The sequence below is a fragment of the Phodopus roborovskii genome, unplaced genomic scaffold (assembly GCF_943737965.1).
Source record: "Phodopus roborovskii unplaced genomic scaffold, PHOROB, whole genome shotgun sequence".
NCBI lineage: Eukaryota > Metazoa > Chordata > Mammalia > Rodentia > Cricetidae > Phodopus > Phodopus roborovskii.
Genome location: NW_026126517.1, coordinates 39848118 through 39860764, shown reverse-complemented (window position 1 = coordinate 39860764; position 12647 = coordinate 39848118). Strand labels below are relative to the sequence as shown.

Below are 12647 nucleotides of genomic sequence, written 5' to 3'. Positions count from 1 at the left end.
TTCCCTTGACTATGTTCTTTCATCTACTCCATGGTTTTCCAACCAGGTGGCGTGATTGAAGCATACCCACCTGCAGACAGTGTCACCAACCTCACCGTAGACATGCTGATAGAGCCTGATGGAGAAGTCAGAGTGCTGTCAATGGGGGACCAGTTTCATGCTGAAGGCCCCTTTATTTCTTCTGGTACCACCATGCCTCAGACCTCAGTGGATCCCCAAGTTCTCAGTTCTTTGTGTCTCCAAATTGGAAATGCCTGCAAAAAGAAAGATGTGATTGGTTACTTTTCTATAGATCTGGTGACTTTTATTGACCCAAACACCTTAGAGCAGCAGGTAAGTCAAACAGTTGACATATATGACACTAAAATACCCTCCACAGCCATGCAGCAGACAGTATTTACTATGTTCTGTTGAGCTGGCTGTAAATCTATAGCCATCTATGCTGACTTAAGGATTTCTGTTTATAAATATGGTCAAAGTTCTATCATTCATACACAATAGAAGTTTAAATGAATGAAACTCATCCAACCCAGTTGTTAGCTGGGCCTCTCATTTATTTCCATTATTGCTATGATTATATTTTATTGGGAAACTATTTTACACTGTCCAGGGACTGAACCTATGTAAAATGTGTTCTTAAATAGGAAAATGAATAACCAGAAATGAGTTAAGAGTTTGCATCTGTTCTTTTTTTTTCCTGCCAATAGTTCATTAACAACTCATATCATCAATGTTTTCTTTAAATCATGTATTGGGGTATATTTCAGAAACAAAACGGTCTAAGTAATTACACAATCAATATCATTTGCCCTCTCTCCACTTAAAAGATAAAGTGACATGAACAGCACCTCCTGTTGGGGTACCCCTTGCTGAACATGTAGCTCTTCCTCCTCCTTGTGGATAGGTGGGGACTTCTATCTTAAATTTAGTAGGTTGATACTTTTAGTGTACACAGAGGCACCAGAAATAATATATAGCTCCACTCTATATGTTTTTAAGTATCTTAGAGATTATATATATATATTACATATATAGAATATATATATTCTATAATATGCTTTTATTTATTCAAGATTACATGTGTGATATTCTCTGACTCTGCAGGTTTTATTTTCTATAAATAATTTTAAAGCTTTTTCTCTATGCTTTCTTTTCCCCTAGAGTGACAATGTGTAAATTTACTACTTTACAGGACTCACTTGTTTAATATTTGGTTCCTCTGTTTTTCCTGTTGAGTGTCTATACTTCCGGCTGAAGGTTCAAATGGCTTTGCAGTTAGTTTCCCACTCTCCCATATCCTCTAGCATCAAGCACCGTAGTATAAATAAACTATATTCATTGTTCAGTTTTATCTTTGCTATTTGAGTAAGATTATGGTTTAAAAGCAAGAGTTTGTGTTTTGGGCAGTTTGGGTTTTGTTCAATTTTCTGTTTGCCTCCATTTAAACATTCTGTTCCCAGACTCACAAGACAGAGAAAAAGACAAACTAAAAGGCATTCAGAAACTTCCCTGCTGACAGACTAGAGTGGCAGAGAAGGAGGTAGAAGAGACTGCACTTTCACATGCAGGAGAAAGTCTGAGGTTCCTGGAGTGGTAGAGAAGATAAAACTATGGGCACAGCTCACTAATAGATCTTATTTGGATTTGATATAGAAAGACTTGCATACAGAAGAGGGATCTCCTCCAAACACAACGCTTGATCCTTCCTGGGCTTCTGAGAAAACATATCCCACACCAGTCCTGTGCGTTTAACCAGCCCTCTCTTGTCTCAGATCTCTCTCTTTTTTCCTTGAGTTCACCCACACAACTTCCCCCATCTCTCTTGTTCATTATACCACACTCTGCCAGAAATATGCTGCCTCAGCTGAAATACTCATGTCAGGGTCTCACTAGCCACCTTTAAACTTGATCCTTCTGTCTTGGCATCCTAAGCACTGAGGTTACAGACATGGACCAGCCCCAACCCCTTGGCTTTTTGTCCTTTTTTTTTTTTTTTTTTTTTTTAAATGACCCAGTTAACCCCTCTTCCTACTCATAATATTTCATTACAGACCATATTTACTTGCAGAAAGAAGCCCTCCCTGGCTTCCTTGGCAGCGCCAAATTTCTTGTTTTGGTTCTCATATTATTATCTACCATACTTCTATCACTTATCTCAGTGGCAATTTAAACCTATTTATGTGATAGTCTGATTATCTGTGCTCCCCATTATTTGCTGAGCAATATCTCTGGATAGGTCAATACAGATAGGTGTTCAATAAACATTTGTTGGATGAGTGAGCATAAAGTAGATGCTCAAACATCATTTAAATGAATGAAATAGACCTATATAAACCCAAGATTTTATGATATCATGGATTGTTTGTCTTTTATTAATATGTGAATGTATGGTCACAGGTACTGATATGTTCCCAGTGACCACCCAAAGGGTATCTCTATATTAGCAAAGGAAGTATATTTTCAGTGTTTAACTTACAAATGCAGGCATATTCTCCAGCAGTTATGCAAGTGATTTATCTCAAACAGCACACTAATATTTTGACTGGCTTCCCTGTGATGCCCCCCCAGGAGACAGACATATCCTCAGCCTCTCAATCCTTGCATGTTTAGCAGGTAATGAACATTATCTCATTTTAATCAGTATTTATTACTGATGATAAACAGCTTCTCATGTTTGTCAGCCCTTCTACTTATCTCTACTTAATTGTCTGGTTATAAAATAATTGTCTGGTCATAGTTTTTGTCCCCTTTAAACTGAGTTATCTTGAAAATATTAATTTGCAGAAGCTTTTTATATGTAAAGAACTCGTACTTTGATATACATGCTGCAAATATTTCCTTTCAGATTGTCATTTGTGTCCTCTCTCTCAGATAGGTATATATATCTGTAACTATTTATAAATCTATCAGAAAATATAATGTTCTAATATTACAAAATTATTTCTAGACTTTACTTTTTCCATGCTTAAAAATAAGGATAAATACTTCCCAACAGCAAGGAACCTGCGTGTCTTCAGTCTTAATATATTTCACTTGCTCAGTTTAGTCATTTGGTTGAGCATATCCAGTCTCCCAAGCACTTCTGCCATTTCTTCTTTCATCACAGGTATGTTCCCACACCTCATGGATTCAGACACCAAAGCCAGACATCTTGCTATTTCTTTCAAATTTAATTATTTTCTGTTTTATTACTCTGAACTTATCATTTTCCCCTGGTCTTCCATTTCTTCAAGCTGTAAAATTAACAGATTAGCTTTCTTAATGACGAAGTAAATTTTCAGTCCAGAAAATTGTTTTAATGATATTTTCACAATACTTGTTTTCTATACCAGCAAATTCTAACTTTAATAATAGATTTTTGAAGCCAGGTGTTGGTGGTGCATGCCTTTCATTCCAGTACTCAAGAGGCAAGAGGCAGAGGCAGGCAGATCTCTGTGAATTCGAGGCCAGCCTGGTCTACAGAGCAAGTTCCAGGACAGCTGGAACTGTCTTGAAAAAACAAACACACACACACACACACACACACACACACACACACACACACACACTTTTGAAAAATTATGAAAAAATAATCACAAAGATTTATGTAGATATATTAATCACAAAATGGCCTAAATTTCTAAAAATAGAACAATTGTAAAGAAAGTATCATATATAAATGGAAGCAAGTATTGTGATATTAAAATTAAGGTTTTTGAAAATATTTAAGTGTTAATATAGTAGTAAAAGATTGAAAAGCAAATCATAAATAATACATGTCATACTATAATTTTATAAATACATATATACATATTCAGAGCAAAAGGATCCTAAAGATATATAGTAAAATATCACATTGTTTCTGTATGAGAAGATTGATTGAGGCTGTGATAAGCAGAGCAGTGGCCTCTTATGATACTTTACACGGCAGAAGGACTTTGCAGATGAATTCAACAATGAGATGGGAGATTGTCTTGGATTATCTAGAGAACAACTACTCACAGATTCCTTTTAAGGAGGTAGGAAGGCTGGAGAGAGAGAGAGAGAGAGAGAGAGAGAGAGAGAGAGAGAGAGAGGAAGAGGAGAGGACACTACACTACTGACTTCAAACGGCTTATTTATGCCACTTTACACCAGTGAACTTGTGACAATTCATTAGAACAGAACTGTGAAAGTAACAAGGAAAATGGCTTCTATTTTGTTTTCTGTGCGTTCTGCATTTCCCTTTATAGTTTAATTAATGTTTGTGTTTATATTCATTCATTTGTTTTGGTACTAGGGGTTGAACCTACAGCTTTATATGTGCTAAACTACACCCTAGTCCCCGCATTTGCATTTTCAAGAGTAAACAAAGATGTATTAAATTTCTAATCAGAGAAATACATATATAAATAATGATACAGATTTGTATAGAATATTCTAGTCTGATAAGCACATTCATGTACATGATTTCACTTACATACATACATCTTAGAATAGACATGAGAAGCAGAAAACTGAGGTCCCTGCATCCACTCAGAGTTTTGCTAGATAGCTCCAGCTGGGACTTATAATTTACCATGTTAGCATGATAGACGCAAAGGGGATGAGGGCCAAGAAGAAGCAAATAAATTAGAGGGGTGCACTAAGGACAAGCCCACAGTTATAAATTAACTGCAGATAAGAAGGTAAAAATTTTGTCACAACCCCAGGAGACGGAAATGAGGGTCTAAAATGAAGAGTGGGAGAGTGGTTTTGGAGATGTAGGATTTAAATAACAGACATCAGGCATCTAGCCTGGGATAAATACTGAGATTCTGTTTGTAAATGACTAAATAAATAAATAGAACTGGACTGTCAGGCAGAACACAGCAGTTTATGGGAATAAAAGGAAGAGAGCTGGTCTCTGAAAAATGGAGCTGGTAGAACATGTTACACACAGTTTCCAGCAGGGTAACAGAGCTGAGATTTTAGGTTAATAGAAATGGGAAATCCCAGGCCTTTAGAGACTGTACACAGAATACATGGTACTCCAGAAGGTGATTTCAGGGCAGCCCTGTTGAAGATCTGGCCTTCTCACCAGAGAATAAGGGGAGAGGTTCTGCCTAGGGTTGTGGCGTGGACAGTTCTAGAAAGAATATCAAGTACCTTCAAAAGCTTTAGGTTGGGCAGAGATTGACATATTCATTGAACAAACACATTCTGAGGGCCTATTCTGACTTCCCTAGTAGAGGGAACAAAGATAAAGGAGCCATGTGTTCTGTCAGCTACTTTGTATCTATCATACAGTTTCACTCATAGGTTCATAGTGGTCTGTGCTCTTAGGTTCATAGGCATGCATAGTCTGTGACTTTTTACATCATCTAGAAAATGGATTAAAGTTACTTGCACATTCTACTCTTCCAAGAGAGTTATCACAGTGGCAGTCCCCTTGGTTTAACTATCTAATTATTATTTGTTAGTAGAAGACCTTTGGGACCTCTAGGAAATCAAGATCTTTGGAGTTGACTCATTTAGGGGAAACACTATTGAAACAAGTGTTTATTGAGCATCTATAATGCACACACTATTATAGCAGGTGCTAGAGAAGCTGCAGAGATAATAGAGATGGGAAGTGCCTGCCTTCAGGGAGTGCACAATCAAGCAAGGGAGACAAACTGGAAAAATGAATCACAAGAAAAGGCTTAACTGACAACTTCAAAGAACAATAAAAGAGACATCAAAAAGGTAATGTCAGTTTAATTGCCACAACACTTGCTGTGTGCATTCAGATAAGAGCAAGGTCCCTTCTGTTTGGAGCAATCAAGAGAGGTTTTTACAGAATAGGTGGGATGAGAGCTAAAGGATAATTAAGATTGAAGGAGTGTAAGAAAAAAACATGTTCTAAGTAAGAAGAGGTTGTAAAGGGTGTTGGTAAAAATAACAATATACACAACATATATGGAAATAGATGATAATCTGTGTCTTACAAATACCATGTTTTACCTTTTACAAATATGGATTTATATAACATTTGAACAAATAAACTGTCAAAGATGCTTTCTGTTGAAATCCAAGATTTAAAAAGTCTTTGCTTGTAGATAACTGTGAACTGTATGTATGTGTAAATGTATGTGTGTGTGTACTCATGTGTGTGCCTGTGTGTGGAGGCCGAAAGTTGACATCAGTTATCGTCTATAATCATTCTCTACCCTTATTCTGTTTTGAGATGGGGTCTCACGTGGTCCTAGCTGGCCTGGAACTACTCAGTGTGTAGACCAGGCTGACTGCCAATCCACATACCTCCTCCAAAGTGCTGATTTAAAGGCATGTACCACTGTGACTTTGTCACTGTGCCTTTTTTTTTTTAAGACAAAGTCTATAACTGAACCTGGAACTTGCCTACCTAGCCAATAAATCTGTCTCTATTCTCAAGGATTGGATGACAGGCACTCACCACCATGCCTGGTTATCTTTACATGAGTACAGGGAATTGACCTCAGGTTCTCATACTTGTCCAGCAGCACTTTACCCACTGAGCCATCTCTTCAACTATACTAATTGTGAACTTTGTGGGGGAAAAATCTCATTTATGAGTGCCAATATGTATATTTAAAAGAAAACAGGGAAAGGAAATCAAGTCTTTTTGTTTTAATTCTTGGTGTGTTGGGGATTGAACCCAAAGCCTCTCATTCTAGGTAGGAATTTTACCAACACACTATTCCCCTACACAAATCCAATCTTTAAGAAAAGGGTTGAGACAAAAAATGGATACAAGTGCTTAGTAATGGCCCTTCATCAATAGAGTAGTCATAAAAGACAAGACTTATTACAAGATAAAAATTTTGAGGAAAGACAGAAACTGGAACCCTGGTGTATATCAGACCATATGCCGTATGTCATTGGTCAGACTTTTTGCTTCTGATATGTGTGTGTGTGTGTGTGTGTGTGTGTGTGTGTGTGTGTGTATTAATGTAAAGTGAGGAAATACCTATTTTAGATTACAGTGTCAGAGGCTTTGGTCTGTGCCTACCTGGCTCCATCACTGAGCCTGAAGCAAAGCCGAATATCATACACAAGGGGCAGAGGACAAACTCCATCCTTCAATCCTTACCCTCAAGTGACCTACATCCCCCAACTAGACCTCACCCTTCACAGTTATAATACCTCCCAATAATGCATTCAGATTTTTAATCCAATTGTGGTTTAATCCATCCATGTCACAATTACATTCTCAGAGTCCCACCTCTGAATGCAAGTTGTATCAGGGACCTTTCAATACATGGGCATATCAAGCCCATCTATTCTGAAAAGTGTATCTATGGGTTTGTAAATACAGAGTCTAATCCTGCAACAGAAAAATCACCTAAAAATATTTCACTATGAAGCTGTGAGTGTCAGCCTCTCTCTTCACATAGACAACTCAGTGAATCTTGATCCAGCATTAGCAAGTGGAGAATTGCTGCCCTGTTTTTCACAGGATGTTCTGAGAGTCTGTGCAGATAGATGTAAGGTTCTGCTGTTACTAAATCAAATGCCATAAGCACATGTAAAACTGTCAGAGAGACCCTCAGCAGGTTCTCAAACTGTGAGTGGAATCTGAATCAAATTAGCATTATTTTTAAAAACTCACTGAGCATTATCATCTCAAAGTGATATATAAGCATCAAAAATGAATACATTTATTTCAGAGGATGCAAAACCCGAGGTTTACAGAAACATCATAATTCCTTCTTTCTCGTTTCTGTAAGCCCAGCACCTAGCACCCTGTCTGGCAGATAATAGATGTTGAATAAATATTTATTAAATGAATGAATGAATACTTCTCTCTCAGTCCCCCTCTGGTAATATCATTTGCAAGAGCTCCTTATTTTTGTTTTCAAGATATATAAGGAATTCACCAAGGGAGCTCACTGAGATTTACTTTTCCTCTTTAGGGAAGGTATTTTATTTATATATAAGAGGGTTAATAGTGTATATCTAAATTAAAATTTAATAGGCCTTTGTATAAACAGAAGTGCCTATTAGTCAGTGTTTCTAAATGCTATAATAGGTATATTGTTAATCACAACTTAATACCTAGTGAAGGGGAAGTAGATCCCAGAGGATCCTGAAACAGCAAAACAAAAGTCTTGTCCCTTTTAAATGTGTATTTTTGTGTCAGTGATAGACTTGCAACATACAAGTGATGATGATAATAATGATGATGAGAACTTCAGCGATAAACACAAGGACACAATGACAGGTTTTATAGTGTGAAATTACATTTATATTGATTAGTGAACAAGTGGCCAACTTTATGTACAATATTACCATATGTGGCTATTCTTCAATGTTCTATTAATCTCCTTACTTTATAAGCTCTGACATTTAGGAAGCTTGAATCTAAGCCTAACCTCAGGTCTTAGATGGGCAGCCTGTGGACCTACATAAAGTCTCAGCTACCTTTGTGTCACTGTTATCTATCATCTGATAGAGAAACAGTGTAAGGGAGGGAAGACTTATTTGAATCCACTTTTAGAGGGTTCAGGCCATGGTCTCTCAGTCCCATTTACTTGGACAGAACCTTATGGTGGGCTCATATGACAAGAGTTTCTTTCCCTCCTGATGGACAAGGAGAAAGAGATATAGATAGGGAAGACAGAGCTCTCAAGAACACATCTTCAGCAACTTGCTTCTTCCAGCTCTACTCCACCACCTAGAGTTCCCAGAATCCCCCAAGCTGAGGACCAACCTTTCAGAGCAGGAACATTTTGAGGGAATGCTCTACATCCTAAACCATAGCAGCCTTGTTCCTGTTAGCTTATCTCCCCAGTGTCTCTCATATCCTTATTTCCTTTCATAATCAAGATACTTCTCTCTCCAGAAACACTTCCAGGGTATAGAAAATTTGGGCATGCTCACTGCCTGTGCACTCTTCAGGAGATACATGTTTTTGCAGTATTCAGGAGGGCAGGGAAGCTTTCGTGTTAATATTAAGAAAGTCCAGAAGATTCCCTACACAAGGGTGTGTGTCCCTTCCCATCTAATGTGGCAGAAACAAAGCTGACAATCTTCCCACTTCAGCTGTCACCTCACTTTCTGTAGAATGGGTGTTCCCTTGCAAGGCTGTCCTGACAAATAAAAACAGTGTTTAAGGTACACACTGTGATATTTTAATTTGTATATACACTGTAAAGTGACTACCACAATTAAGCAGTAACACATCCATTACCTCATATGGCTGTCTTGTTTTCAAGAGACTATACCTGCATGCCAGACTTCAGGCACACAGTGCCACCAACTACAGTCACAATGCCATACAGTGTCACATAGTATGTTTTTATTCTTTATTCATTTAGAAGCTTTTTATTGAAGAAACTATTTTTCATACATTATGAATAATGTTTTTCTCCTCCCAATCTCTCTTTCTACTTATACAACTTTTATGTTCTTTTTTTCTCTCATTCAAAAGCAAACAAATTAAAAAAAACCACAAAACAGAAAATCAAAACAAACAGGCAACAGGCCAATTAGACAAACATGCCAAAACAAAGCATAATTAAACAAGTCCACAAAACTACACTGAGTTTGTTTTGCATTGCCAACTATTCCTGGGCATGGGGCCTTCCCTGGTAGCCCACAGTATTATTCAACTATAGTCACCATGCCATATGCTAAATCTCCGGCACTTACTCATCTTTAACTTGAAGTCTATGCTCTTTAACCAGTACTCCTTTATTTCTCTTACCTCCTGACCCCTGGTAGACATTTTTAGATTCAATATGTAGGTAAAACAACACATGCCTATCTTCCTGTGCCTAGCTTATTTCATTTGCCATAGTGCCCTTCAGGTTTACCCATATTATCACAAATATTAGGATATCCTTTGCAATGGCTGACTAATACTTCATTTTGTGTGTGTATACACCACAATTTATTTATTAATCCACTGAAAAGTTGTTCAAGATCTTGGCTATTATGAATGGTGCTGTCATGAACACCGTGGTGCATATCTCTTCAAAATAATGACTTTATTTTCTTTGGGTACAGACCCAGTAGTAGAATTGCTATATCATATGACAGTTTTGTTCTATTTATTTCTAGAGAATTAATTTTTTATTTTAGTCTTTTTTATTTCTAAAGATTTATTTTTATTTTATGTTTATGCTTTGCCTGCATGTATTTATGTGTACCTCATTTGTGCCTGGTGCCCACAGAGGCCAGAAGTTTCCTGGAATTGGAGTTACAGACAATTATAAACCATCATATGGGTTCTGCAATTGAACACAGGTCATCTGAAGAAGCAGCAGTGCTCTTAACTACTGAGCCATCTCTCCATTCCTCCTATTCTTTTTACTTCTTAGGAGCCTCCCTACTATTTTTCCATACTGGCTAGAGTTGTATTACAACTAGTTGTAACAATATAGTTATCTCACTATGGGGCCTTGTTGGTCTGGAACTTGTTATTCAGACCAGGCTGGTCTTGAACTGACAAAGATTAACCTGCTTTGTTTCCTGAGTTCTGGGATTAAAAGCATTTGTTACCACGCCCAGCCATATCTTTTGGTTTTTGAAATATCTATGTTTGTCTGTTCTAACTTATAAAGAGACTTCCTCAGTCAATAGTGCTAGAGGCTCAGGAGCTGAACTGAAACTTAGCCTGTGAAGGTCTTGTGGTGGATGGCATCTCAAGGCCCAAAGCACATCCAGATGCATATGCATTCTCTTCCTACCTCCTACACTTATCTTCATTTCAACTTGCCTTCCTTCCTCCCTTCCTTCCTTCCTTCCTTTCTTTCTTTCTTTCTTCTTTTGCCTGTTAATATCCTTCCATCAAAATATGTCTCAAAATTCAATTAGTTTAAAAAAATTCCCTTTAACTGTCCATGGTAAGATAGCCAAAGAGCCAAAGAGATAGCTCAGCAGGTAAAGACTCTTGCTGTACAAGTCTGGAAACCTGAGTTGGATCTCTGGAACCCACATAAAGGTGGAAGAAGAGAACCAACACCAGAAAGTTGTCCTCTGACTTCCACATGTATACTGTGGCTCACATGATATATGTGTGTGTGTGTGTGTATGTATATATACACACACATATATAGTGTGTGCACATATATGTATATGTGTGTATATATAATCATGTGTGTATGCACACACATACATGTAATAATAACAATAGAAGATTTTTTAAAGGAGGAATTGAGAAGGAATGCTAGACTCCCTTAGAACCACACGCTCTGTAGAGAACTTACCCTTTCTACTCTATAAAGCCAGTACCAGTCTATTCATTGATGGGTCACCCATGAACTACTTACCTCCCACTAGAACATGACCCTTAAAAATTCCACCACAATGGGAACCAAGCTTCCAGCATATGGCTCTCTGCACAGGAGAGTGGGGAATGAATGGACCATACACACACCATGGCAATAGCTATTCCAACAGATGTGGGGAAATATCTCACAGTTCCAATGTGCATTTCACTGATAATCAGTTGAACGTCTTTCATATGTCTACTGGCCATTTGTCTTCTTTAGGAAATGGTCAGTCCCCTACCCGGTATTTTAAGTTGAGTTGTCCATTACTATTGTGTTGAATGGGATCCACAAAACTGTCTTTAACACTCAAATTAAAAATTTAACACTCAAATTTTAATTTTTCTTATACCATAATGTTGGAGTTACTATATACAAGATAATTTGTCCCAAGTCTTAACTTATTTTGTTAAACAGCCTGAACCATTCCCTCCTGCAATAAATATGGCACTGTTTGGAGGTTTTATTTATCACATCAACAGAACTCTCCAAAACAAGCTGGGTTAGTGATTCAATTTTCAACAAATGTACTCTTGTCCTACCCCTCACAGCGTACCTTCATCTCAACTTACCTTTCCTTTTTTGTCTATAAATATGCAAATTTTAAATCCCCCTCCTTCACAATTCAACTCTAATGGAAACCTACCTTAATTAAGCCCCTTTCAACTACTGCTTAGTCCTCTAGTCTCTTTGAGCTGAGGTATAGTACTGATAGGGTAAGTATTCTAATAATCACTATAAATTATCATCCCTAATTTACAAATGAGGAAACTGAGGCTACAGTGCCATGTTCTGGGTCACACAGCCATGTAGTGGCTAATTTTGGGTTCCTACCATAGCTAATGTGACTATGGAGCCTATGGTCTTTACCAGCAAACACTGACTGTGGTACTGCACAGGCTTGATGGTGACTCCTTTGAGAGCACCATGTCCTCCCCACACATGTACACACCAGAAAAAAATGTTTGTTCTCTTGCATTTCCTCAATATGCTTGTTGAATTGAGTTGAATAGCTTAAAGCCAGAAAAACACATCTCCTATTTTTGTTAATATATTCCATCCTTGTGCTCAGCACATAAGGTAATCGTTAAATGTTAATGACTAAGAGAAATGGAATAAAATCAGTGTTGTGGTAGCCATTTTTAAGCTTTAAGAGTTTAAATGTGCAACCCATATACTATACCACAGCTGGGAGCACCATATTGCCATTAAGCCAGAAGGTGGATTCACGGGATGGGAACATTGAAAACAGGCACCACAAGAATGGTTAAGTCAGTTTTCCAAACCACTTTCTACAAGTAGCTCCTGCTCCCCACACCCCATAATAATTTCCCAATGATTATCCAGTGTGCTAGGTGAGAAGTCCCAGGCAAACAGTGTAAAAGGAGTTTAGAGTAACTGCTCAAATATTAA

General features: G+C 37.7%; 1 protein-coding gene across 1 annotated transcript in view; it reads left to right on the top strand.

Moving 5' to 3' along the window:
• Positions 1 to 12647, top strand: part of Iqch (IQ motif containing H) — a 169620-nt gene that overhangs the window by 115441 nt on the left and 41532 nt on the right. Inside the window, exon 16 of the mRNA XM_051197720.1 lies at positions 47 to 333. Coding sequence (XP_051053677.1) covers positions 47 to 333 — 287 coding nt within the window. The remainder of the gene's footprint in view (positions 1 to 46; positions 334 to 12647) is intronic.